This window comes from Curcuma longa, chromosome 1, assembly GCF_044706935.1.
Source record: "Curcuma longa cultivar G26 ecotype Majalengka, Jawa Barat chromosome 1, ITB_CL_G26_1.1, whole genome shotgun sequence".
NCBI classification, from domain to species: Eukaryota; Viridiplantae; Streptophyta; class Magnoliopsida; order Zingiberales; family Zingiberaceae; genus Curcuma; species Curcuma longa.
In genome coordinates, this window is record NC_133861.1 from 21,539,162 (window position 1) to 21,565,769 (window position 26,608).

General features: G+C 36.2%; 5 protein-coding genes across 5 annotated transcripts; 3 read left to right on the forward strand and 2 right to left on the reverse strand.

Annotated features, from left to right (window-relative positions):
- Positions 1–1,484: 1,484 nt before the first annotated feature.
- On the reverse strand, positions 1,485–7,074 carry LOC141847462 (uncharacterized). Its single transcript, XM_074735513.1, has 4 exons — positions 6,532–7,074; positions 5,818–5,902; positions 1,920–1,961; positions 1,485–1,812 (listed from the first exon to the last, which is right to left on the reverse strand). Exons 1-4 carry the CDS (start codon positions 7,048–7,050, stop codon positions 1,748–1,750), a joined length of 711 nt encoding a protein of 236 aa, XP_074591614.1. The 5' UTR covers positions 7,051–7,074; the 3' UTR covers positions 1,485–1,747.
- A 781-nt stretch (positions 7,075–7,855) lies between these two features.
- On the reverse strand, positions 7,856–10,096 carry LOC141845434 (H/ACA ribonucleoprotein complex subunit 4). The gene has a single exon (XM_074733490.1). The coding sequence runs from the start codon at positions 10,056–10,058 to the stop codon at positions 8,106–8,108; it is 1,953 nt and encodes a 650-aa protein (XP_074589591.1). The 5' UTR covers positions 10,059–10,096; the 3' UTR covers positions 7,856–8,105.
- A 3,273-nt stretch (positions 10,097–13,369) lies between these two features.
- On the forward strand, positions 13,370–14,403 carry LOC141832157 (germin-like protein subfamily 2 member 2). The gene is made up of 2 exons (XM_074719646.1): positions 13,370–13,537; positions 13,603–14,403. Exons 1-2 carry the CDS (start codon positions 13,411–13,413, stop codon positions 14,142–14,144), a joined length of 669 nt encoding a protein of 222 aa, XP_074575747.1. The 5' UTR covers positions 13,370–13,410; the 3' UTR covers positions 14,145–14,403.
- A 2,837-nt stretch (positions 14,404–17,240) lies between these two features.
- LOC141846295 (ubiquitin-fold modifier-conjugating enzyme 1) lies at positions 17,241–18,150 on the forward strand. Its single transcript, XM_074734310.1, has 2 exons — positions 17,241–17,683; positions 17,841–18,150. The coding sequence occupies exons 1-2, from the start codon at positions 17,289–17,291 to the stop codon at positions 17,968–17,970; spliced, it is 525 nt and encodes a 174-aa protein (XP_074590411.1). The 5' UTR covers positions 17,241–17,288; the 3' UTR covers positions 17,971–18,150.
- Positions 18,151–22,553: 4,403 nt separating this feature from the next.
- On the forward strand, positions 22,554–26,090 carry LOC141812727 (putative L-cysteine desulfhydrase 1). Its single transcript, XM_074700752.1, has 2 exons — positions 22,554–24,092; positions 25,793–26,090. Exon 1 carries the CDS (start codon positions 22,628–22,630, stop codon positions 24,086–24,088), a length of 1,461 nt encoding a protein of 486 aa, XP_074556853.1. The 5' UTR covers positions 22,554–22,627; the 3' UTR covers positions 24,089–24,092; positions 25,793–26,090.
- Positions 26,091–26,608: the final 518 nt, after the last annotated feature.

Sequence of the window (26,608 nt, forward strand, 5' to 3'; positions counted from 1 at the left end):
TCGAGCGCTACTACTCGAGGATGACCCTCGACTTCCACACCAACAAGAAGATCTTGGAGGAGGTGGCCCATTGTATGAAGTAAATTTTTGTCCGAGGTGTGATTTTGTGAATATCAAAACTAGAAGTGGGATGTGAAAAAAATGGCGAATAAAGAAAGAGGTAGCTTTGAGATGACCCAAGTGTTCGATCAGGGTAGGAAAGAAAGAAATAAAGAAAAAGCCAAAGTACGGTAGGTACGCGGTCCAAACAAAGCGTCAATGTTTATCGGGCATTGGTGTCCTTTTTTAAATTAAATTTAAATGACCATTTTCAATTAAATAAGTGCTCCATCTAATATAAAATATTTGAATTATTTTACTAATTAAAATATTGTTTTAATTATATTATCATCTTAAAAAGTAAAATAAAAATAATATAATATTATAAAAGTTAATAATTAATTTTTATACAGGGTAGAAGTTATATATTTATTTCTACATTAATAAATATTATGGAGTCTTCTTTATTTTTTTATTAAAATATTATTTTAATTAAATTATTATTAAAAATAAAAATAATATAATAATTAAATTATATAATATATAAAAATTAATTATTGAAAATGATTGACTATCTCTGAGATGATCGACCCATTACGCTTTTCATTTTAAAGAAAATTCTTATAAATACGTCGTAGTTAGAGATCAAATTGTGGATGTCTGGATGACGATTTGGATGTCCTATCGCGACACCATTACCCCGAAGACTGATCAACCTCTTTTGAATTCGTATTTAATTTTGTGATCAATCGTGTTAAACTATTAGGGTGGCAAATTTCACATCCATATTTATTTATTTCATTTTTTTTAGAGTAAAATGGTTACCGGATATTACGTGTCATCATTTGACCAACTAGTTATAGTAAACCCTGAACAAATCTGATTTAATTTAAAAAAAAAATAATTAAGATGTTCTTTTCCTCCTAATTCACCTACTGATAATTTTAAAATATAATTTATACCTACTTAAAAATTGATCAATCATGATTGGATCCACGCAATGGAAGCACATCCTTTTCCTCTTATTAACTTGGGAAAAATCAAAAGAATATTTAAAAAATCATATTTTAATAAAATATGTTCCAGAAAAATAATTTTGGAAGATTTTTGTTAAAACACTTTAATCAAAACCATTTCAAATAATTGTAGTTAACTCATCTGCTTTAAAATAATTTCTTCTTTCTCTGTTTTCGTTTCCCTCTCCTTTCTTTCTTTCTTTCTTTCCCATCTTTTCTTCTCATTTTCCCTTAGAATTTTTTTCGAGTAAACAGAGCATGAAGATAGATGGGAGTGGTGGGATTTTGAAGGCCATAATTCCTAGTAAATGTTCATTAAGACTAGAAATTATTTAGTTCATCCCAATGAAACATTTAAAAGAATAAATAGTAAATTTGAAATGAGAAAGAAGAGAAGATTGGAAAGAAAAAACATATCGTTATCCATCTTTTAAAATTTAGTTATCCACCCATCAACTTGTGCTTCTAAGCAAACAAGTTAAGAGGGTGAAGCATTCCTCGATGCATCGTATGGCAGAGCGAAGTATTTGCCCTTCCATGAAAGGCGAAATTGGCGGAAACATGAAGTTCCCATGCCGCGCAAATCGTATCCCTTTGTCTTCTAAATAATACTCATACAAATAGCAACTAAGGCGACCGACAGACAGACGGGAATTCTTCCCTTTTCCCATGTTTCTGAACCTCTGCCAACATCATGTTTCAACTGATGCCATTGCCTTCAGAGCATCATCAGCTCTTATCTTCTCTGGGACAAAATCTAAACAAAAATGTGGAAACTATCAATTTGCGATAAGATTTATACATAGCTGTGCTTATAGCTGATGATCATTTGAGAGCTTGAAATTGCAGAAGAAAAAAACATACCTGACAAGAACTCGTATCCCTTTCGACCGTGAACAGTCGATGCTGAAACACAATCGTCAAGTCACGATAATATAAGATGTTGCAAAATGCTATTTTCATAATATATTTGACACAGACTACAGAGGAAAATGTACTTGGCAACATGAATCAGGAAATAGATTCACATGGTTTTCCATCAAAATGTGAAAATATATACCAACTGCAGAAAGTACATAAAGTATTTAAAAGAAACGCTTTATCTGCTTGTATTTTACTTTCATTCTATGAAAGCCATTTCTCTTCTATAAGAATCTGCTATCCAAATTAAATAAATGGAAACTTGCTCTTGCCATCTAGCTTGGATCACTATCCATAAAAGACAATTTCCACTCAAATTGGCATGAAGATCCTGATTGCAACTATCGACCATGAGAGGCAAGCTGATCCAATGGATTATTGCTTCAGCTGTGATGTTCCTGTAACTTATCATAAGAGTTTTATCCAAAACAATCCAACTCAGCATTCTGCCACCTTTAACATTGGCTGCTGATGTGCTCAGGTGGAGATCTAATATTAATTCATCACTCACTATCAAATCTGATTGTAACTTATCTCATGAAATTTAAAATAGTCGTTACCATGCAATCTTCTCCTCTTATGTTATAGCTAAGGTGAAAGTTTTGATTCCCCCAATGTTAGAAATCTTAAGCAATTCAAACAACAACCAATTCTATCAGATATAATTAACTAATAACTCTAACATAAACAAAGCACCAGTTGAAGATGCCTAATTCAGAGGACAACCTGTAGCCAAATCCACATCGGCCATGTTAGAAAGGATTTTAGGGAAAAATATGAGTTAAATCATATCTTGCAAAAAGATGCAAAGGACAAGGTGCTATAGTGACAATATAGCAAGCTTATATCACTTAAAATTAATTTGGGCTTAGCAACCCTCATTATTTCTTTCTCAATCATTTATTGATGCTACACCTAATTGCTGTTGAATAATAGTAATTTTTTTTCAATTTTAATTGTCCAAGTACCTTCATCCATTTATCTTAGCATTTGCATCTCTGTTACATTATTTTTTTGTATGATTCATTATGTGACAGCACAACATTAATCCATAAAATATTAGCCATGTGCACCAAAGTCTTTCGATTTTTTCTTTTAGCCTAAGGGATACAAAACGATTGCGTAAGACGTAGAAGCACTCTCCATTTCAAGCACATGTATTATTTTGTTAATCATACCAACAGCAAGATCTCCTTCACATTGAAAAATAAATTTATGATATCTAAAAATCTTCTAGAAATTTAATCTTCATCCACCTTAATTGTTCCCTTGATTATCTTCCTTTTAACTAAAACCATTGGTTTCTCCACAACACAAGTTTCAAGATCAATCTGATTAAACTCTCAACAAATTAGCACAAGTGCATTTTCAAATACATACAATAATGAGTTTTATGTTGAATATGATTTGTGAGTTCATCTAACCCAGACTTAGAGTAAACCCTTGATCTGATCTAGAATTTATTCACTCCTATTGGCAATAATATTAGTAACTATATGATCATGCACGTTCTTCTTCAGATCAGCATAATTAGTGGATTTTCCTTTTTTTTTAAAAAAACCTCCTGATCTCAACAAATCATTTCCAGTTCCAGTTATCCACACATGTACAGTTTGTTTCAGCTATCAAGTCTTTTTTGTCAGATCATATTACCAACCAAAATGGCAGATAGACTATGAGACACCCTTATTCCAGCTAATATCCAATTTATTGGTACAACAATAATTAGAGATATTACCAAATGCAAAAATTATAAAATAATGCTATTGTCATTCACTACTAGAACCTTCAATCACACTTAACATTTATTAGTAAAATATCAAAACCATGATTCCCAAGTATCTTCTGAAACTGAAACTAGAATAAAATGCAACCTCCTAGTGATTGCAGTAAAAATGGGTTTCCACTGCTTCTCAAAACATTTCACAAGTCAGTTGGTCAAATGTATCTAAGTCTACAATGAATAGATATGACTAAACAAACAATTTATGGTTATCCTTTTGAAGGGAGACAATAAATAGCCAAGAAAAAAAAAAGTTAGTAACAATAGCGAGAGAAGTGGCTAGAGTCAAATAAACGATCAATACCGTACCATATGATATGATTCAAATATTAAATTCTTCAATACAAGAACTATTACTTGAATATAGACAAACTTTCATTATATATTCTATTTTGCTTTGGATTAAAGTTTTTGTTGCTATTTAATCCTATAACCAACAGATTATTAGGCTATCAGAAACAAAATCGTAGCATAATTGGGGTATGGTTGTGTCCTTTGGGTAGGGTTTGCCATTTTGGGTCGAGTGGGTTTAAATTAGGTGTTCAATTCAGATTTAATTTGATCCTTTTAAGATCAAACCAAATTTATTTTTATTCAAACAGGGTTTAATCATGAGAAATTTGGGATGAGATTCTAATTTATTTTTACTCTCCCTTCTTTCTCACATTCCTCTCTCGCCAACCCACCCGATCCTCCTCTCTTGTGCATCCTCTCTCTCACTACACTAAAGCAACCACCTCCCACACAATCTCTCTTCTCTCCAGCAACACCATAGAAATCATCGGGTTTTGCTCATTCCTCCCTTCCTCAACAGGTAATCATCTTTCTCCCCCACTCTTGATCTTGCTCTCTCTCCATCTTTCACTTCTCCTTTGATGTCAAAGCACCCTTTTGCATCTTGCCACTCTCCCATGCCAATATCAACTCGTGTCAACGAGCTTCAATGTCAGATTGCCAAAGAGTTTTGGTGTCAATGCGAGATTGGAAAGAAATGTTTCAAGGGTTTCGAGCGGCACTTCTTGGCACCTCAAAGCTTATCAAAAAGTATTATGAATAGAATAAAATTTTTGTTCATATTTGATAATTTTTTATTTAAATCTTATGATTCACAATTCAATGATTCACCAAAACAATTCCCGATATGGACCTTAATTTAATACACTTAATAGAGAGAGAGAAAAACATATCAGTGAAGAACCCTTTATAACTACTACAATTTGTTTTATCTAAATCCAAAAGAGATCTAGTTTAAATCACCGAGACACAAGAATGACAAGATTGGAGAGTGCAACTGGTTCTGAACCATGGTAATATGGTAGCACCCACTCAGAAACAAACAATAGAAATTGAATGAACAACCTTTGGAATTAGTTCAGAATAAAATGGAGAAGTGAACACAAGATTCTCATTACAAACACCTTATTTTAGCTTTAGAAACCAAACTGTTTCATTAGCTTAAAAAATTAGCACCTCAATATCTTTACATATACGTAAACCCTTCAATGCTTTCTTGAAGTTTCATGGGCATTAGGCTTCATAACAATCAACAAGAATGCCAAAGCCACATAATAAATACAAGTCTTTTTCACTCAAGTATTTAACTTGTAGATCAAGTGTGAAGCAAAGATAGACCAATGCTTAAAATAGAGAAACACAATTATATTAGAAAAGGAGGCACGCATTACAGATGAAAAGATAAAATAAACAAGTGAAGTAAGAAGCAGAAATATTGGGAAGAAAATAAGAAACAAAACAGCAATTGAATAATTTGTCCTTCAAGTTAAAACTAAAGCTGTTCTAAATGAAGAGGGAAAAGCTAATGGCACAGTTTTTTTTGACAGAAGTGTTCCAGTAGTTGGTGTAAAGTGGGAAGTACTAAATCAAAACTAGGTCGAACTTTTCCCTTAAACCCAATTAACAAAAGAATTTTTATGCAACTGCTGAGAGTCTACCAATCAAAAGTTTAGAAAGAAAATTATGCAGACCTTGCATTTCTCAGCAAATAAATTACTTAAGTTAATTGCATTACTCAACAAGAACTTGGAAAGAGACACTTACAGAGATCATTATAGTTGAGAGATTTCTTTTGCCTCTTCGTCCCTCTTGAATAAGAATCCTCAACAAACTTCTCCAGAAACATCTCCTGAATTTAGAAGAAAATAAGATCCCAAACATAAAAGCCCAAGCCTCAAGGGAAAAATAGAATGAATGCGCACCACATTAAAACAAAGAGAATTAAAATTTATCCTCCTGCGGCAATGATTATTTAATACTAGTGCAGGTTTGATTTCTTAAGTGTCAATTTGCTCAGTTGTGTGCTTAACAAACACAGCACTAAAGACACCAGATTATCACATTATCCACCAATGGAGAAGTCAATTTTTAAGCCTGACCACATACAATTGTTCACTGATAATTTTCAGTCTTTGGAATGTATGGTTAATGTTTTCAATAGCATTCCTACTATTTTCCCTTGCATAAAGCCAATAGGTTCATCCTTAAACTTCCAGGACATTTCTGACGAAGTTAATATGAAATCGAATGGTTACATATTCTAATTTGTCTAAAAGAAAGTGGAGAAAATACAGCTTGACAACAAGTAGAATATTGAAATCCAAGTGAAACCCTAATGAAAGTAGTTGCAAGTCCGCACTTTGACACTGGATCAAGAGACCACGATTGAGGCGTCAGACGAAAGAAAACCCTAACGAGAAATTTTTGATCGAGAGGGAGAAAAAGAAAGAGTATAGGGCGAGGGCGACGAGTAATTACAGAAGCCTTGTTGACGAGGAATACGGCGTTGGAAGCGATCCCGGTGATGGTGACATTGGCATTGCCTCCCTCGAGGCGCATGAGGCGCCGCACCCGGCTCATCGGGAAGCTGCAGGAGACGTTACCGGCCTCTTCTTCATCGTCAGCGATGGAGGGAACGTTCTCAATTTTCTTCCTACTTTTCTCCTTCTTCGCCGTCTCCTCCCGCATGCCCCCTTTCTTCACCTTCTTTTCCTTCGTCTCCGGGTTTTCCGTGGTTCCTCCCGTACTCCTCCTCTTCTTCTTATCCATTTCCAAGGAATCGTCACCCATCTTCCTTTTAGCCATCTTCTTCTTCTCATCCACCACTTGCTCCTTTTTCCTCTTCATCTTCTTCTCCGCCTCTTCCTTGGGCTTCCTCTGAATCTGCTTCTTCATGTCAATCTCCAAACCTCTACCTTTACCTACCTTACTTTGGCCTTCAGCTTCCTTCTTCACACCATTCTTGCTCTCCTTGCAATTGCTCCCGTCGTTCGCCATCTCCGCTCTCTGCCCTCTCTCTCTCTCTGGGTCCTGGGATCGTCCTCCAAGTTTCGAGTAGCCACCGCTCTTACGCTCTACACTAGCCAAAACACAGTGGACGGAGCTCAGAAACGAAGAATGTTATTGCGGCCCCTTTGAAAAGGCCCAGCCCTTTTCCCAGCCCATGGGCTTTCATTAAGTCCCTTAACAAATTCTCCTTCTGACCTTAAACTCAGGCTAAGGCTTTTTATTTTTTAAATAAAAAAAAAAAATTCAATCAAACTATATTTTAAAAATATATATATATATAATAAAATATTAGATTTTATTTTCACATTGAAAAACTATTCTATTTTCTCTCGTCAAATAATTTAAATAAATTATATTGATATTTTATCAATGGATCCGACCTACTTGAACCCACGACTTGACAAGCTAAACGACTGTTATTAAAAGCAATGATACACTATATAAAAACACAATATGAAAATACAACATGACATATTATAAATCTGGATCCCACATCCATGCATGTTATATTTTCATAGAATGTATCATTTCTCCGCTATTAAATAGCTTACCGCCAGCAATATCAAACAGATGAGATAGACATATTGTTTAAATCAAACAATCTAGAAGTAGACATTTTTCAATATATTACAGCAAAATCTATCAGCACCCTACAAATTGTATCATCCTACTCCGGGCAGGACACTGAATTACTGAATACCAAGATAAGGCACTGATATGTATGATTCTTCACTACCAAGAGATAAGAAACGAATGCATATGATTCCTGTAGAGAAACTCAATGTGAATCAGCTGAAAAAAAACTACAAATCAAAACATAGATGGTTCAGATATCTAGTACATGATCTTGAAAAAGGGAATAAAGGGAAAGTTTCATAAACTTGAAGCAAAAATCTATGCCACTACCTACCATCAACCTACTCGCACCACTCATCTCTCATTCTGCAGGAATAGAAGCAAGCTCTGGAACAATTTGAATGGCCAAAGCAAAGTCGAGCTGCCTCAGACAGGTGCATCCCCAATTGAAATGCTTGGTTTCTTACTCAGGCTTCTATTACCTCAGCATCGCGGTTCTTTTTCTTTTTCTCCTTCTTCTTCTGGCTTTTCTCTGCATCAGTGTTCTCAGTCAAGCTGGCTGAGAGTTCAGCCTCTTCACCACCTGAGTGTTTCTTCTTTTTCTTTTTCTTCTTCTCAGTTGACTTCTCTTCGTCTGAAGAATCAGCTCCACTTGTGTTTTTACTGCTCTTTTCCTTCTTTTTTTCCTTTCCTGAGGAGGTCTTCTCTGAATCAGCTAAGTCTTCCTTCTTCTTTTTCTTTTTTCCACTCTTCTCCTTCAGTTCTTCCTCAACCTCGCCCCCCTCCACTTTCTTTGATTCAGCGCCGACGATAGCATCTTCAACCTCCTCAACTTTCACTTTCTTCAGCTTCTTTACTTCGTCACCAACAATGCCCTCTTCTACCTCCTCAACCTTCAGCTTCTTCGCAGCTGGATCTTCGACAGTACCCTCCAACTTGCGTTTCCTTCCGTCCGTTTCATTATCACCCTCATTATTATCCTTGTCTTTGTGTTTCTTCTTGTTTTTCTTCGCCTCTTTCGCTTCTATAATTTCTTCTTCCTTCTGCACCTCCGGCTCCGGTGCAGCAGCGAGACCGGCGACTATTGAATCCCCACCGGTTGGCAGCACCACATTCCTTTGCCACTCAGCTGGAGTCTTCTCATTGGGCTTCCCGTGCTTATCCAGGAGCCCCTCAGCAATCATCTTCTTCTTCTGGATAGCTCTCGGCCCCAACCCCCATTTTCTGGGATATGTATCCCGGTCCATCACCACCCTCTTAATTTTGGCAACAGATCCATGGTCGCATGTTGCCATAACAGCAGTAGTCATCTCAGCAATTCCCAGAGCGATCGCTTCGCCTTTTGTGGTCATCAACACGATTTCCTCGCCAACTTCAATATCATTCTCAAATCTCAGAAGCCCCGGAATCATCAGCTTCGCGCCATAGCAAATAGCATTAACTGCAGAGTCCTTGACGACCAGCCTCTTGTAGCTAGTAAGAACCACCTCCAACGGCATCACCACCCGCCTCAAGTAGCTCTCATCCTTGAAGTTATCATACATCCACTGGGCGTCCAACACATCGTGCATGGTCACCATGTTGTCCTTCTCGCCGAGGATCCCTGAGCGGACACGCCGCAGCTCTTGCATATGCCCTCCGACGCCAAGAATCAGCCCGAGATGGACGCAGAGGGTACGGACGTAGGTGCCAGCCTGACATGAAATCCAGAAGACGACAAGGTGGCGCTCGGGATCATACTCGAGCAGCTTACTGTCGTAGATAGTCCTGATGCGGAGCTCGCGCTTGACAGCAGAAATGAGAGGGGGTCTCTGGAAGACCGCCCCGGTAAGGGTCTCCAGGGCGCGGGCGACCTTGGCGACGTCGGGCACATCAGAGTGGAGTCGGGCGACGCAAACGTACTCTTTCCCGGCGCCCTGCTGAGACTTGACGAGACGAGTGGCACGATCGATGCAGACAATAAGGTTTCCGGTGACTTTGGGGTCGAGGGTACCGCTATGGCCGGTCTTCTCGGAGCGGAGGATGCGCTTGATCCAGGCAACGACCTCGTGAGAGGAGGGGTTGGAGGGCTTGTCCAGGTTGATGATGCCGTAACGGAGGTATTCCGCAAGGGGCCTCTTGAGGGGGGAATGCCCAGCGGGGAGCGGCGTGTAGTGGCCGGTGCGAACGTTGAGTCGGTCGTAGTTCTTGAGGAGGATCGGCCATGCGGAGGTGTCGACGGAAGGGGTGAAAGATTGGGGCTTGATGAAAAAGTCCTTGGCATCAACGCCTTCGGCGGCGGCAGCGGCGGAAGGGAGGTGAGGAAGGACGGCACCATCGGCGGCGGTTTTCAGGTCGTCCTTGTTCTTCTTTTTCTTCTTCTTCTTCTTCTCAGTATCGACGGGCGATGGCGAGGGGATCTCGGCCACCGTCGAAGACATGGCGGCGGATAGATTAGGTTAGGGTTTCGGTGGGGTTTGAGAAGTGGCCAAATGAGAAGCGAGAGAGAGCCGGTGAGGAGGACTGGAGGAGGGTTTTAATACGCTAGGTTTAGATTGACGCAGCAAAGCGGCGTCAAATGTGCGGACCGGGCCAGATTAAACGGCCCATGACGTTATGGGTACAACGTTGGGCTTAGTTGATTGGTACGATCGGAATTATTAAATAATAATATTAATTTAAATATTATTTTTAAAACAGTAAAATAGAAAACAAAATTCAAAATTTACGAAAAATTTAAGGGACGTTTGGTTTAGAAAATATTTTCTTTTTTTTTCTTTTTTTATTTCTATTTTTTTATTTTTTGATTTAGTTTTTAGAAAACAAAAAATACGTTTGGTATGATATACTGTTTTCTATTTTCTAGAAAATAAAATAAAAAAATATATTTAGTTTATTAATATAAAAAATTATAAATAAAATATATTTTTTTAATAAAAATATCATCTTATCATGGAAAAAGAAAAATCATATAAGAAGAGAATCAACCATATTAGAAAGGGGTCAAACTTGACCTTCTAATACAACATTACATAACTTGTACTGTGAAATCTAATTAAAATTAAATTAATTAATTCAATAAATTTTAATTTAAATATTTATAAATTTAAAAAATAATTTATTTTAAATTAATAAATTATATTTATTAATTCAATAAATTATTTTATTAAAATAATTATTTTAATAAATTATATTTATTGATTTAATGTATTATTTTATTAAAATAATTATTTTTAATGAATTAATTTATTAAAATAAAATTTTCAAAATATATTTATTATTTCAATAAATTATTTTATTAAAATAAATATAAATTTATTTTAAATTAAAAAAATAAAATTAAAGAATTATATTTATTAATTTAATGAATAAAATAATTATTTTATTTAAACATATAAATTTATTTTAAATTTTTAAAAAATTAAAAAATTATATTTATTAATTTAATGAATTATTTTATTAAAATAAAATTATCAAATTATATTTATTAATTTAATTAATTATTTTAATAAACTAATTATTTTAATAAATTATTTTATTAAAATAAATATAAATTTGTTTTAAATTTAAAAAAATAAAACTAAAGAATTATATTTATTAATTTAATGATTTATTTTATTGAAATAATTATTTTATTAAAATATATATAAATTTATTTTAAATTTTAAAAGATATAATTAAAAAATTATATTTATTAATTTAATAAATTATTTTATTAAAATCATTATTTTTAAGGAATTATTTTATTAAAATAAAATTATTAAATTATATTTATTAATTTAATAAATTATTTTATTAAAATAATCGTGCGATGAGGAGATATGTGGTACTGTAGCCTCCTTTTCTCATTTTCTATTTTTTAGTCACAGTTTTTTTTTTTTATAGAAAATGACTTAATGAGATTGGAAAAAAAAAGTAAACAATAAGTTCTAAGAAAATGAAAACAAAAAACACAAATTTGTCATCTTCCTTTTCTAATTTTCATCGGTTTAAATTCATATAATAAGCTTAATCCAAATTTGGCAAGTACCTTTGGGCAATGACATGACGTCCTCAATTTGAACAACCTTTTACATTTTAACCCAAATAGTTTTTAAAATTCTATATTTGCCCCCTATAGCTAGGAGTAAGTAAAAATTCTGTTAAATCGAATAAATCGACCGAACCGATCGAATTAAAAAATTTGATTCAGTTATTTCAGAATTTCGGTTAATTTTTTTTTAAATCAATTAATTCGGTTCAATTTTGATTTTAAAATTCTTTATTCGATTAAATCGAATAAATCGAATTAGAAAAATAATTTATAAATTTTAAATAAATAAATTTATAAATCCTTAATTAATTAGTAAAAATTTTATAATATTTAAAAATTTTGATTAATTTAGTTAATTTGGTTGAAAATTGAATTAACCGATAAAATATCAGTTTGATTTATTCGATTTTTATTAAAAAATTCGATCAGTTTAATTGATTCAAAAAAAATTGATTTATTTAATTTTTAATTAATTTGATTCGATTCAGTTCAATTTTAATTGGATATTCATCCCTGAACATTTTATCTTCATTTTCTTTCAAGTCCAATTTCAAAATCAATTGAATGAAGCGGTTTCTCTCACAATGCGCTGGAGGAAGATTTAGTCGGGACGATGTTAATAATAATAAAAATAATAAATATTTTTAATTTTTTAAATAGGATGAATATTTTAAAAATTAGTTTTTAAATATGTATAAATTATATTTTAAATCCTTTGTGTTTTAAAATTTGATGACAGGAGATGGGATGTCTTAGAAGAAATCCACGAATGATTATATGAGAGTTACTTTGGAGGCCGATCACAAAAGCACTCTTGGTCGGATAATTCTGACGTACTCTAAAGAAAGACACAATACAATACAAATGGTGAAAGTTGAAAGCCGCCAACGACATCATAATTGACTAATCCGAACTAATGAGATCGGCAATTATTATCTGTCCATTTGATCAATAAGAAATGAATATGATAAGATTGACCATCTAACATGGCAGGATTGACAATCGGGTAAAGATTGCTTACATAATAAGTGATTCAATTAATTAAATATAGTGCTAGCTAATTAAGCCTAACAGAACAATTGACTATTATTAAGGTGGTTCGTCTAATTGTTACCGAAGCAAAAGAATTTTAGCAGAAAGTTAATGAAATTTAAAAATGACTCAATTTTAAAAAGTCATCAGTCATGGAATACAGAATACAATATTTCAAACCATATAAATTAATTGCGTTAGCACTTGTTTCATGAAAATAGTTAGAAGAATAATTAAGAAGATTATAATTTAAATTTTATTAGATATAAATATTTTAAAGATTGACTTTTGAGTATATATATATTTTGTTTTTTTTGGGTAATGACAGCGATTTAAAATCTCATTTAATCCGTGCCTTAGTTTTCTGTGGTGCTTTAAGTCACCAGCATCTCATTAGGGACCCATAATAATCAGTATGCGTTTTGTTTTTCAACATGCAGGTCGTGGCCATCCATATGTTCACACTCTAGACGATTAAATGTGAAATAATACAAGTCAAAGATTAGAAAAAAATATATTTTTAATAATTTTATTTAAAAATAAAATAAAAATTTCAAAGTGTAAAAATGAATAAAAACAATAACCATATTGCCCCTCTTTAAATTCTAAAATATCAATAGGCAGCCTTGCTAGGACCACCGCTCTCTCCCCTTTGAATGCTAAATACACCGCCTGTTTACCCAACTGTTCACCCTCCCCCAATTCCAGAGCAGCGCAGAGCATCAGCCATGTCCTCCATCAACTCCCACCTTCTCCTCCTCCTCCTCCTCCTCCTCGCCGCCGCCTCCCTAACCCTCATCGTCGCCGCCGACCCCGACATGCTCCAAGACCTCTGCGTTGCCGATCTCAACTCTGGTAATTCAATCCATCAAACTGATTAACAAGACGAGTACTGACCTCGTAGACTCTTTGGATCGCAGCTGTGAGGGTGAACGGGTTCCCGTGCAAGCCGGCGACGAACGTGAGTGCGTCCGACTTCTTCTTCGACGGCCTGGCCCGTCCCGGCGCCACCAACACCACGATGGGCTCGCTGGTGACGCGGGCCAACGTGGAGCAGATCCCGGGCCTCAACACCCTCGGCATCTCGATGACGCGCGTCGACTACGCGCCCGGCGGGGTCAACCCGCCTCACGTCCACCCGCGCGCCTCCGAGATCGTCTTCGTGCTCGCGGGGGAGATCGAGGTGGCGTTCGTGACGACGGCGAACAGGCTGGTGGGGAGGACGATCGGTGCGGGCGAGGTGTTCGTCTTCCCGCGGGGGCTCGTCCACTGGCAGCGCAACGTGGGGTCGACGCCTGCGGCGGCGATCGCGGCCTTCAATAGCCAGCTGCCGGGGTCGCTGGGGGTGGCGGCGGCGCTGTTCGCGTCGGAGCCGGCGGTGGCGGACGAGGTGCTGGAGAGGGCGTTCCAGATCGGGGCAAGGGAGGTGAGGCAGATCAGGAGGCGCCTTGCGCCCCACTAGCTCCGCCGGATGCCAGCTGTATGCCACGTGAGACAACTCCTATTGTTTTTTCAGTTGCATCGTTTAAAATAATTTTTATCTGCATGCTTTCAATTAGATCATTGGGTTTGAGGGATATCTGCTGAATATTTCTAAATTTTAGGAGCAAAAAAATAATTTAAGTTTGTGTTCCTTTTAATGGACGGTTGAACTTTACTGAATGTCATATGAAGCATGGGAGTTTGCCTTTATTTCTCCAATCATTTGGCATTCCCATTGTAGCTACCTATTAAAAGTCTAACGATCACATTGCTCCCTTACCTTTTTTTTTTTTTTTTAATTGGTAGTTCGTCCTAATTTGAAATACAAATTTCTAATCGATTTTTAATTTATTCAATTTATTCAAATAATTATCTGGATTTGTTAGAGCGTCTCTTAAATATTTTAAAATTTATAATATATATTATATTATTAATATTATAATTAATAATTTAATTTAATTTTAAAAATAATTAAATATTAAATTATTTTAATTGTAAAAAATAATTATAATTGAACTAGAAGTAATATAGTAAATATTAAAGTAAATAATATATTAAAACCTTCAAACAAATAATGTTTTGTCTCATTATTTAAAATTAAATCAAACAACATTATGTTATATTTTATTTCCTATAACTTTGGTTATGTGATTACTTGATAATCACATAACTAAGATAATCACGAATGACCCCAATCAAACACACCCTAAGCGTTTGAGAATACCCTTTACCTTTTACCATCACACATTCACACTTAACTTTAACTTTGGAAGACCTAACTCTTTCATTTGTGGATCATTTAGTGCAAAATATAGTTAATGTATTTTTTTTTTAATTTTGGTATTAGTATATCTAATTAAATATTATCTTTAGGAAGACATTAAATAGGCATCTCTATTATTCTTTTGGGGCATTTTTTTAAAATAAGATAATATCTTAGTGTTTTTTAATTTTAAAAATAATTTCCAATCATTGTAGTAGATATATTATAGATGCTACATGTGAAAGTACTTATATATCATAATAGTAGTTATTAATTTGTTTAAAATTATTTAAACTTTATTTAAATTATTTTAAAATTATTATTATTATATAATTGTTATAATAATTTTAAAATACTTATGATTAAATTTAAATAATTTTAATAGTATTTTAATTTGATAGTATTATATGTATAATAATTTCAATTGAATTAAAATAATTTATATGTAATATGAAAAAGTCTAACATCAAATCAATATGACACACTCAACTGCATGCAGTGAGTCCCATATCCATATAATAGGACCTACAATAATATAGTGTGTCATGTAATAGGTCCCACGGAAGTTTCCCACCGACCGCCAGGATAAATCGGGAAGCACATACGGCGACCAATCCAGATGCCCAGCATTCTTTGATTGTGTCCCCATTTGGAGGAAAATTTTTGTAAATACGTCGTAGCTAGGGATCGAACCATGGATCTCTATGGTACAACTCAGATGTCCTACCGTTACACCATTACCCCCGGAGACATGTTAATTTCATATTAGACATTTTCATGTTGTATTTCATTTCTCTTATCATAATAACATTAAATATAGGGAGGTGATATCTTATATACTTCCTGCGTGCGATAATCACAAGTATATATATATATATATATTCGATTAATTTTAGAGATAATCAATTTTATTTTGAGAAAAATTTTTCACCGTAAACTAAATCCGACCACGGGCCAAGTCCAATCCGGATCCGACCTGAACCTAGCCCAGGTTAAAAGGCCGGGTGGCCCATTGACTCGGTTAGTCAGGCTGAATCAGAACTAGCTTGGCAGACCGATTCCGATTCAAGAAAGTGTGAACCGGCGGCCCACCGATTAACCGGTAGGTTGAACCATCGGTTCACAAATTTTAAATTTTTTGCGGTAGGATAGTTGTCTAACAACTTGCATGGGCCCACATGGAATTTTTTGTGCATTTGTTTCTGGATGCGTCGAATTCCACGCGGGAATTGAGAACGCAGACGGTAAAGTTGGCGGTTTGTTTGAACTTCAACTTTATTTATTATTATTTCAACATCCCATTTTTTTTGTTTATCTCAATTTTGCTCATTTCATTAAATGGTTTTGATTTAATAAAACACCGAGGATAAAAAAGGAAGAAAATTAAGATTTATAATTTATAATTACAAATATCAAAAAAAAAAATCATCACGTTACTTTCATATTAAAACGAGACAAAAACGTGATGACTTAAAAAAATTGATCAAATTTAAATCAGTCCTCTAATATTAGAAAAATATCTTGATTGAATTTCTTTGCTCCAAAATATTCAAATCAACTCGTTCTTTTTATTTTTGTGAAACTAAATATTCTTTTTTATAAAAGGGTGAAAAAGATAAAAGAACTACATGGATTTTGATTTCCCTATACCTTAAGAGAATACATAGGTAATTTAATAAGTGCAAGTCTTTTTTAATAAATTTAAAATTTAAAATTTTTTAATATAATAATTTTGAATCGTCGTGAACGGTGAATCGAACCGTGAATCGGCGGTTTCGAACCGTGAACCGTAACCGTTTTGGATGATTAAGGTTAAATGTCGACCTACCATGAATCATCAAATCGACGATTCTGAACCATCGAACCGACGATTCTGAACCATCGAATCATCGAACCATTCTGAATCATGGTCTACCGTAAACTCTGTTTTCTATATTTGAATAAACTGTGGTAACTTCCTTTTTTTTTTCTTTTTTATTATCATTTATTATATTTTTCCAAGCATTTTATTACGGGAATATATGTTTAAAAAAGTATACAAGAAAAAAATAAAAATATTTTATTACATTTTATCTTTTCATCTTTTCCTTTTTTTACTATTGCTTGTTATTTTATAACCAAATTTCGAATCTTGATATGTAGAAATTAGATTTTAAATTATTATATTTTAAAATAAAATATAACTAATATAAACATATAATCGGGTTCAATTTTAACCGAGTCGGACCAAATCCGGTTCACTCCGCACGTGTGGGTTATAGAGTTATGGTACATGCGCACACCCACCTACATCTCGAATCAGGGCATGTCTCCTTTCTCTCTCGTTAGAAGAAAGGTGATCGAATCGTAGAGAGGAGGGCCATGGAGGGGTGGCATCCGAGCACGAAGTCGGCGCTGACGCAGATCCCGTTGCTCTCGACGCGGGCGGGGCCGCGGGACGGCGCGGCGTGGACGCAGAGGCTGAAGGAGGAGTACCGCTCCCTGATCGCCTATACTACTATGAATAAGTCCAACGACAACGACTGGTTCCGCATCTCCGCCGCCAACCCCGAGGGCACGCGCTGGATCGGCACCTGTTGGTACGTCCACAACCTCCGCCGCTACGAGTTTCAACTCCAATTTGACATCCCCGTCACGTATCCAGCAACCGCCCCTGAGCTTGAGCTCCCACAGCTCGACGGCAAGACCCACAAGATGTACCGAGGCGGCAAGATCTGTCTCACCGTACATTTCAAGCCGCTCTGGGCCAAAAACTGGTATTTCATCTCTTTAATGAACGGATTTGTTATTTTCTTCATTTAAAGATTATCATACCCTTTTACTCTTCAATGGGTTTCTCATGAAAAGTTGTCTTCCTTTTCTTGAGTCTCCAATGTTATATTCTGGGTTAATGATCTGTTTATCCATTCACAGCCCTAGGTTTGGAATTGCTCATGCACTTTGCTTGGGCCTCGCCCCTTGGCTCGCTGCAGAGGTGCCAATTCTTGTTGATTCTGGTGTTATCAAACACAAGGACGACGAGGCTTCCTCAGCCGAATCCTGAGGATTTGCTTCCCCTGGCCAGTATAACGATGATCATTGAGCATGTTTAGATTTTTGAACTGATCTAAATGTCATAGTAATAGCACCAAATAAATTTCAGTAGAATGGCGTGTCATGAATTATCTGTGCACCAACTTTCTGTTAAGTTGTTCAATAAATTTGGATGATTCATGTTGCTCGAGTTTTTTTTACAAACACACTTTTCTTTTTCATGCAACGATAGTCAATCATTCATAAATGAAGTTGATCCTTAGCTGAGTATAAAACTCGATTACTTTAAATGTTCTAGTGATGTGCCATTGAGACTCTTTCTCTTGAGGGGACAATGATGTTTAGTTCATTTCTATTGCAAACATGCTTATCCTAGTTTCTTACACCTTGTTGTTCATATTCTTCCTTTTGACTTGATGCCTTTCATCACTTCTTTTAGGTAACATCTAGTATTACTGTATTCTATGGCTTAATCATGCCAAATTGCAGTTTATATAGTTTCAGTAACATTTTGGGCCTTTACACATTCCAAAAATGTCTAGCTATACCTATATGTTGCTCTCATTGTATTAAATTGTTAGTTAAATTTGATTGCAATCAGTAGTTCAGATTATTGACTGCGGCTTCATTTGATGAGAATGTTTTTTTTTTGCTGGCCTACGATAATAATGTTCTCAATCAATCTAAACCATTGTCATTTTGCTCTGATCTCTTCTTGTTGCTAATTTAAGGAGTTACTCCAGTGTTAGAATAATTATATAACCAAGACATTTATTTTCTTGAGCATTGAGATACTAATACTCTTCTGAGAAATTGCCAACTATGCATACACCCACCCATCAAAGTTGAGAACTTGAGATACACTGTTTCTGTGTAATTAACATTGACCTCTGTATTATGTTTTGTTTCTTTGATTCCTTGTTGAATCCAATTGAAAATTTTGGGTTTGTTTCAAACTAAAACTGAAATGGTTCTGGTTGAGTTCAATTTGAATTTTTCAAAATTAAAATATTTTAGCTTGGTTTTGGTTTTTCTCACTAAACTGATAAACCGAACTGTGAAGACCCCAAATGAGTCTAAATAAATATAAAAGGCAAACTTGAATGTAGAAGGAGGTAACTCATATCCAGAATAAAGAGATCAGCCCAATGGAACATAAAATGCAAACCAAAATAAAAATTACTTATCAAGATACAGACCTAAAAAAGGTTATAAGAGTTTACCTATCAGGATAGGTAGAACATTGAGTTGAATAAAAGGCTGCAAGTCCTTGCCTATGAAGAAGAAATATTAAGCCTAAGGGTTGTAAAAGGCTGACCTAAGTAGAAAAGTCTTAAGTCCTTACCAAGCATGAGAGGTGAACATGAGGCGAGTGAAGGGCAGTAAATGACCCAACTAAAAAGCTGTTAAGTCTTTACCTATGATATAGGAAATAGGTGAGCGTAAAGGCCACAAAGGGCAGTTATAATAAAAAAGAGCCTAAATTCTTATTGAGTTGAAGGGGTGAGCCTAAGCAAATGTTAATGTGAAGATTAGAGGTGAGCCTAAAATGTACAGCTGAAAATTGCTTTGTCACTTTATTTCCTTTCCTTCCCTCATGAGAAACACGCCCTAAGGGTCATTAAGGGCATACTTCCAGTTGAATGACTGAAGTCAAGAGGTGAGCTCACGGGTGGTACAGGAAAATCCGGAACGAAAAGTTATAGGTCTACCTGAGTTGAATGAAGATTATTAAATGAGTTAGAAAGGATACATTTGAGTGAAAAACCATAGGTCCCTCCATACTAGTATAGTTTAAAAGGGGAAAATTTGACATATAAAAAGTGTTTAGCTATTGAATAATTCAAGGCCCGGAGGTTCGACATATCATAGCCACAAGGAAATAAACTGAATAGAACTAGGGAAGGAGGAAGTAAATTGATTGGTGATCATCAGATACCATATGACTGTTAACAGTGGGAGTAATGCAGCCAGAAGGATCTAAAATTAGTGGGTGAACTATTCAAGGTTAGCAATGAGTGGAATGATCAAAGACAATTTTTGGTATTTTGATTCATTGAGTTTTGAACCTAATTCTTCTGCTTGGATTGTATGATTTTCTTGAACTTGCAGTTTCCATTGAAGAAATAAGAATGGCTGTTCTGTATTAACAGATGAGTAATTGTCAATCAATCTTTTGCTTTTATTGTGGATAAATATACTTTAATCTATCCAAGTAGCTCTGTGTTGGAGAAAAGGGGTATCTTGAATATTGCAACTATATATATACCCAAGATCTGCAAATTGACTGCATGAGTATTCACTTTATACTTTCTCTTTATATCGAACATGGCTCCACATCTTTAAATTAGTCGGTACCATGTATTGACCTTTTTGCATAATGTTTCCTTGTATATTTGATCTTCCTGAATGTTCTTCTTTGCGTATCCAATTCCTTTTTTTAGCTTCTGATTGCAGCTGCAACCAGCTTGGATGTCATTGGATACTCGAATTTCGTCATATACTGCTTCCAGTCTGTTCTTTGTGATCTTTAGTAAGTATGGTGGAACCATGAAAGAGGTGAAGTGGTCTAGTTGAAAGCAGCAGAGGACACTAAGATCAAGGTCTGGACTTTTTGTTTATGCCATTCAGTTTCTTTCATTTTCTTATCTCTTTCTTTGCTTTTGATTGTGCTCATTTCTTAATGTTCTGAATATAGACACATTTTTTCCGGGTTCAATTTCGTCAATCCAAAAGTTGAAGTAATTTTTGGAGATCAACTTGAGCAGGAGAAGGCATTTTCATTTCAATGCATGCATGCTTGGATTCTTGGCTGCTGCATATTTGGAACTGTTGGCAACTTCTCCATGTTCATATTGTAGGATCTGATTCACAAACGAGCAAGTAAGCAAGCAACTGGAATAGTCGAACAATTGTAGATGTTTCAGTGACTTCATGGAGGATTTGAGTTTTTGGAAATTGAAAATAAGTATCAAAATGTGGAACTAATTACTGTGAAATGGCCCATGAGATGCCTCATCTTCCCAAAAGCAAGTAGGAATATATTCAGATTCAGGGAATAATGTGCTAGTGGCATCACTGGTTACAGCTTGAGCGAAATGATCTCCAATTGGTTGCACCTGCAGCTACCCCAGTTGCTCCCTCCCTGTTTCTGTTAACCATTTTATTGTAGCAAAAAAGGTGATAACGCTCATCCCGAATCGTCCGGAATGCCTCTCGAGTTTGGCTCCATTGTTAATTGAGATGAAGTAAATCATGATGACTGAGAAACTAAACAGGTGGGAGGTGAAATCTTCCCGAGGGCTTCACCCCATGGGGATTCAACCCCTTGCGTATTGGAGCAAATCTATCACCTGTCGACCATCTCGGCTAAGCTTCAGTGGCTGTTAACTGCTTTATGACTTCATGGCTAGTGTAACTATATAAAAAAATTAATATTTAAATTCGAGTTCAACAAATGTGATTGAAATTTAAAAATATAAATAATTTTAGTTTGAGTTCAGTCAGAAGTAAAATTTAAATTTGAATTTGATTCGAGTTATTTTTTTTCTTTTGCAAAAACTCATCCGTCGTCTTAGCGGTCCACATAGAAATGATAATCCCAGTAGCCACACTCAATCTTTGGGGGTGATCGATTTGGTCCCACGGAAATTTTTCATCGGTCGCTAGGGTAAATCGGGAAGCGCACGCAACGGCAAACCTGGGGAGATGCTTTCCAGCATCACCTGTTGATTGCGATTTTCATTCGAGGGGGCTGTTAAACTTTATGACTTCATGACTAGTGTAACTATATGAAAATATTGCAGTTAAAGAGTTCAAAAAATATGTGATTCAAAATTTAAAAATATAAATAATTTTAGTTCGAGTTCAATTTTAAATAAAATTTAAAGCCCTGGGTTATTCAAATCTTGATTTGAGTCATAATTCAATTGTAATTTAAAATGATTTAAATTTGAGTTTGATTTTAATTATTTAAAATTTAATTTAAATATAGTTAAATTAAAATTAGGTAAAATATATATAGGATTCAAATGGTTTGAGTTTCGGCACACAATCGGCTCGTCAATTGTTCTTTCCTTTGTTAATAAACAGTGGTAATATATGGATGCTATTAAAATTGAATAGAATAAATTGAATCAATAAAATATCGATTAATTTAATTTATTAAAATAATTAAATTTTTTATTTATTAATTAAAAATTTATAAATTTGATTATTTAAAAATTTATCGATAATTTTTTATTTAATTTATTCAATTTAATTGAATAAAAAAATTTTAAAATCAAAATCAAATCAAATTAATCATTTTTTTTTAAAAAATTAAAATTTTAAAATAATCAAATTGAATTCGATCGATTGGTTCGTTTTATTCCATTTAATTGAATTTTTGCTAACCCTAAAGGCTACCAGTGTTATTCGAGTGGCAACGAGAAATAATGTGAATGCCAGTTTTGTTCTTCCCTTCTTAAGAACAAGAAGAAAACAAAGATTTTTTATTATTTATTTTTATATTGACAAGAAAGGAATTAAATAGAGAGGCAAAGACCTTTTCCACCCAACTAATAATAATACGCTACTTCCCTTCAAATCCGAAAAGAGAAATCGGATTAAGCAGTTAAATAGTGAAGAAAAAACAAAATAAAAACAAAGTGGGAGCGAAGAAATCGATGGCGGAGTCCCCTTCACCAGCAACCCTAGCCCTAACCCTAACCTCCCAACCTTCCGTGGCCGGAATGGATCCCCACCATCAAGACGACTGCTCTGAGAATGGATTGGCTCGTGGAAACGGAGAAACGAACGGCCCGCCGGCGAAGCGGTCGCGCCCGACCCCCCCGCTTCCTCGTATCACTGCCGCCGAGATCGCGGAGGAGTTCTCCCACCACGACCTCGCCGTCGCTCGCATCAACAACGGTAGCTTCGGAAGCTGCCCGGGGTCGGTCCTTTCCGCCCAGGCCATATGGCAGCGGCTCTTCCTCCGGCAGCCGGACGCGTTTTTCTTCAACCACCTCCAGCCCGGCCTCCTCCGCTCCCGCTCCATCGTCAAGGATCTCATCAACGCCGCCGACGTCGATGAGGTCTCCCTCGTCGACAACGCTACCACCGCCGCGGCCATCGTCCTCCAGCATGTTTCCTGGGCGTTCTCCGAGGGAGTATTCCATAAGGGAGACGCCGTCGTGATGCTTCACTACGCCTACGGAGCTGTCAAGAAGTCCATCCATGCTTATGTTGCCCGCGCCGGCGGCCATGTCATTGAGGTCCCGTTGCCCTTCCCTGTCTCCTCCGATGAAGAGATCATCCAAGAGTTTCGGAAGGCATTGGATCTTGGGAAAGCCAATGGACGGAGGGTACGGCTTGCTGTAATCGACCATGTCACCTCCATGCCCAGCGTTGTTATCCCGGTCAAGGAACTCACCAAGATCTGCCGTCAGGAGGGTGTGGACCAGGTGTTTGTGGATGCGGCGCATGCCATTGGCAATGTCGAGGTTGATGTACAAGACATTGACGCTGACTTCTACACCAGCAATCTTCACAAGTGGTTTTTTTGCCCCCCTTCCGTGGCGTTCTTGCACACTAAGAAGTGTTCTTCATCCGCTTCTTGTTTGCATCATCCGGTGGTCTCTCAGGAGTATGGAAAAGGTCTCCCGTTAGAGAGTGCATGGATCGGCACTCGTGATTACAGCTCCCAGCTTGTGGTGCCTTCGGTGATCGATTTCGTCAATAGGTTTGATGGTGGAATCCTAGGAATTCGCACGAGGAACCATGAGAAGGTTGTAGAGATGGGAATGATGTTGGCTCAGGCATGGGGAACGTTTCTTGGATCACCTCCAGAGATGTGCTGCAGCATGATCATGGTGGCTTTGCCTGGCTCTTTAGGAGTTTCCAGTGAGAAAGATGCTCTGAAACTTCGGAGCTTGTTGAGAGATGAATACAGAGTTGAGGTTCCAATTCACTATCACCGGCCAAAGGATACTGAGACTGTCTTGCAGAATGGGCACAGTGATGTTACTGGGTATGTTAGGATTTCTTATCAGGTGTACAATACCGTGGATGACTACTACAGACTTAGAGATGCAGTTCACAAGCTGGTAAATGACGGTTTTAATTGCGGAATGTTACCTTCAAAATGATCAGGTATGCTGACTTTTTAACCAGTTAAAGAATGAGTTAGCTCCCTTGATTTTTTTTTTTTCAATCACAATAATTCGGATAGCATATGCCACTTTGAATACTTGATCTACTAGTGCAATGCCAGCAAGCCAAATTCTTGTGCACATTAATCTCAAAAAGGTATCCTCATAGTTTATAGTGATTAGCCATAGTGGTACTTGTGCAATTCAGCCATTAATAAATGGGACATAAAATCTATCGATACGGAAGGCCATAGATTTGCATAGATTCTATGACTTAATAGCATCTAATGAACATTCATGTTTGAAAACTTTTCTTGATAGAATACTAGTCTTTCTGATTCTTTTCCATAAAAAATTGAAGAATTGTATGTTATGAAATTGTAACAAACCATGTGTTCAGCAACATCACTTAGTGCCCGCTTTGACAAACGTATCATACTATCGATTTTGTGATATGGTGGAATTTGACTCCAATAGGAAGAACTTTCTAAAAGATCACCAATTGAAGAATTAGTCCACTCTAGGCACATTTAACTACAGAGTTATAGAGAATCCATCCAATTCTACCAAAAGGTGGTTGGCTCGGTTGAAAGTACATATTTAATCCATTTAAGGCAAGTTACACCCATGGTTCATCACACTTTTCCTGGTTCATTATGCTCCTGCTTACTAGAAGATGGAGAATATCCACCACTAGACTAAGAGGCCAACTTGTATTCCATTTAAGCAGTTACTAATTTGATTTTTACTGGCTTTTGTAACAACAATTTTTTTGGAGCAAACTGGACTGGATTGGCTGCATTTCGCAGTTTAACAGGTTGAACCAGCCAGTTTTGTGTGGCTTTAAAAACAATAAAGAGCAGTCCAGTGCACGGAGAAGGGTCTGTTGTAAACAATAATCCTTTTTATTTGTCATCATCTGCAATTATAATCCTAATTTTAATCACACAAGCTGGGCATCTTAGGTTTCATAATGACATGTTTCCATCTACATCCCCACTATATAAATAGTTTGTGAAGAAAAAATAACCTCTATCTTCTTCTAGATATTGATGTTTCTTACATGATTAAAAGGATTCAATATCTGCATGACTTGTATAGTGAAAAAAAATGAACAGAATTAGATTTCAGATCTCTGGGTCCTTGAGCATTGTCTTTTGATGACCAGCTTGATGAGTGTGAAATGTAATCATCCAAACTGTTCTCTCAGTTTCAGTTTTATGTAGTTGTATTAAAATAGTGAATATATAACCATTTCTCTGCAACTGCAATATGAAGCCAAACCTATCCACGACACTGTTCCACTTTGTTGTAACAAAAGGTGATTATGCTCACCTCAAGTGCCCCTCACAGCTCATTCCCAGGTTATGTGAAGGGAGGAAAATCACGGGGTCAGCTTATAACCGACCGCCAAGTGACTAGGGGGTGGGAGGGATTTTTTTCCCGAGGGCATTCGCCCGTCTGGAATTGATCCCTTGTCCCATTGTAGCACGTCTGCCTCCCTCTAATCAACTGAACACCCTTGTGGGGACTTACTGTTCCACTTTATGAACCATGTACTTTATTCTCATCATGCTATTTCTGTGGTAATTTATTAGGCAATAAGATAATGTTACTTGTTGCCATCACTTGTGCCTTCATTTAGAGTCACTGTTCTGATGATTGTTTTTTCCCCGTCTTGAAACTGATCCATTCTTTCAGAGATACGATACCTGATTCTTTAGCAGCTCCTTACTTTCATAAAGGGCCTTTTGCTACCGCAGCTGAAGGATCGTTATCTTATGCCACCAGGGAAGCATGTAATTTCAGTATTGCTGCTTAGAATACCTGCCGCTGAGACTATTTATTTTTCCTGTCTTTCTATCGGGTGTCTCCCGAGAGACGCTAGTTTTTTTTTTCTTCTATTCGCTGATGGCTTAAAGTTGTATGGCACTGAGTTGTAAATAATGGAAGAAATTTTCTCATAAATTTTGTTATGTAGCATCTTTATGCTCCTCAAGATAGACGCATTCAATTTCTACCTACCATTTATATTTGTACTAGCATGCCATGGCTGTTGTTTGCATCTGAGGATCTGCTTGTGTGGGAATATGATTGCTGCTTAAGCAAATGAACTGACATTCCCGGCTTCTTTCAAAGATGGGTTATCATTGCAAATTTAGAGTACTATGCAAATCTACCACCTGAATATACATATTTTCCAAACATAGTCTACCACAGCAATAGTCAGCCAGTATGATTGATAGTACTATTGATGCAAAAGGTGATGATGTGTGGAGCGGACTATGATTTATAGTAAGAGTACAAAGATCATGGAGAGTACAGATGGCAATGAATACGGAACCTATTGAAATTTGAGCTAATGCCTGGATCCGTTTCCATTGCATATCCGTCTTTAAATTGAAATATGATCTAATTCTGTACTCTAGGTTCCTGTTGTTTTATTTAAATTTGACCTATTCCATGGGAATTGGCCAAGTTGCATATCAACTTGTGAAGCAAGGAAATTCTAAGAGG

Excerpts from the sequence above, each read along its gene's own strand:
- LOC141845434 (XM_074733490.1), bottom strand. The coding sequence starts at position 10,058 with ATGTCTTCGACGGTGGCCGAGATCCCCTCGCCATCGCCCGTCGATACT.
- LOC141832157 (XM_074719646.1), top strand. The coding sequence starts at position 13,411 with ATGTCCTCCATCAACTCCCACCTTCTCCTCCTCCTCCTCCTCCTCCTC. Across the intron at positions 13,538-13,602 it reads CGTTGCCGATCTCAACTCTG|CTGTGAGGGTGAACGGGTTC; the intron begins GTAATTCAATCC and ends TTTGGATCGCAG.
- LOC141812727 (XM_074700752.1), top strand. The coding sequence starts at position 22,628 with ATGGCGGAGTCCCCTTCACCAGCAACCCTAGCCCTAACCCTAACCTCC.
- LOC141847462 (XM_074735513.1), bottom strand. The coding sequence starts at position 7,050 with ATGGCGAACGACGGGAGCAATTGCAAGGAGAGCAAGAATGGTGTGAAG. Across the intron at positions 5,903-6,531 it reads TCCTCGTCAACAAGGCTTCT|GAGATGTTTCTGGAGAAGTT; the intron begins GTAATTACTCGT and ends TTCTAAATTCAG. Across the intron at positions 1,813-1,919 it reads GGGATACGAGTTCTTGTCAG|ATTTTGTCCCAGAGAAGATA; the intron begins GTATGTTTTTTT and ends ATTTTTGTTTAG.
- LOC141846295 (XM_074734310.1), top strand. The coding sequence starts at position 17,289 with ATGGAGGGGTGGCATCCGAGCACGAAGTCGGCGCTGACGCAGATCCCG. Across the intron at positions 17,684-17,840 it reads CCGCTCTGGGCCAAAAACTG|CCCTAGGTTTGGAATTGCTC; the intron begins GTATTTCATCTC and ends ATCCATTCACAG.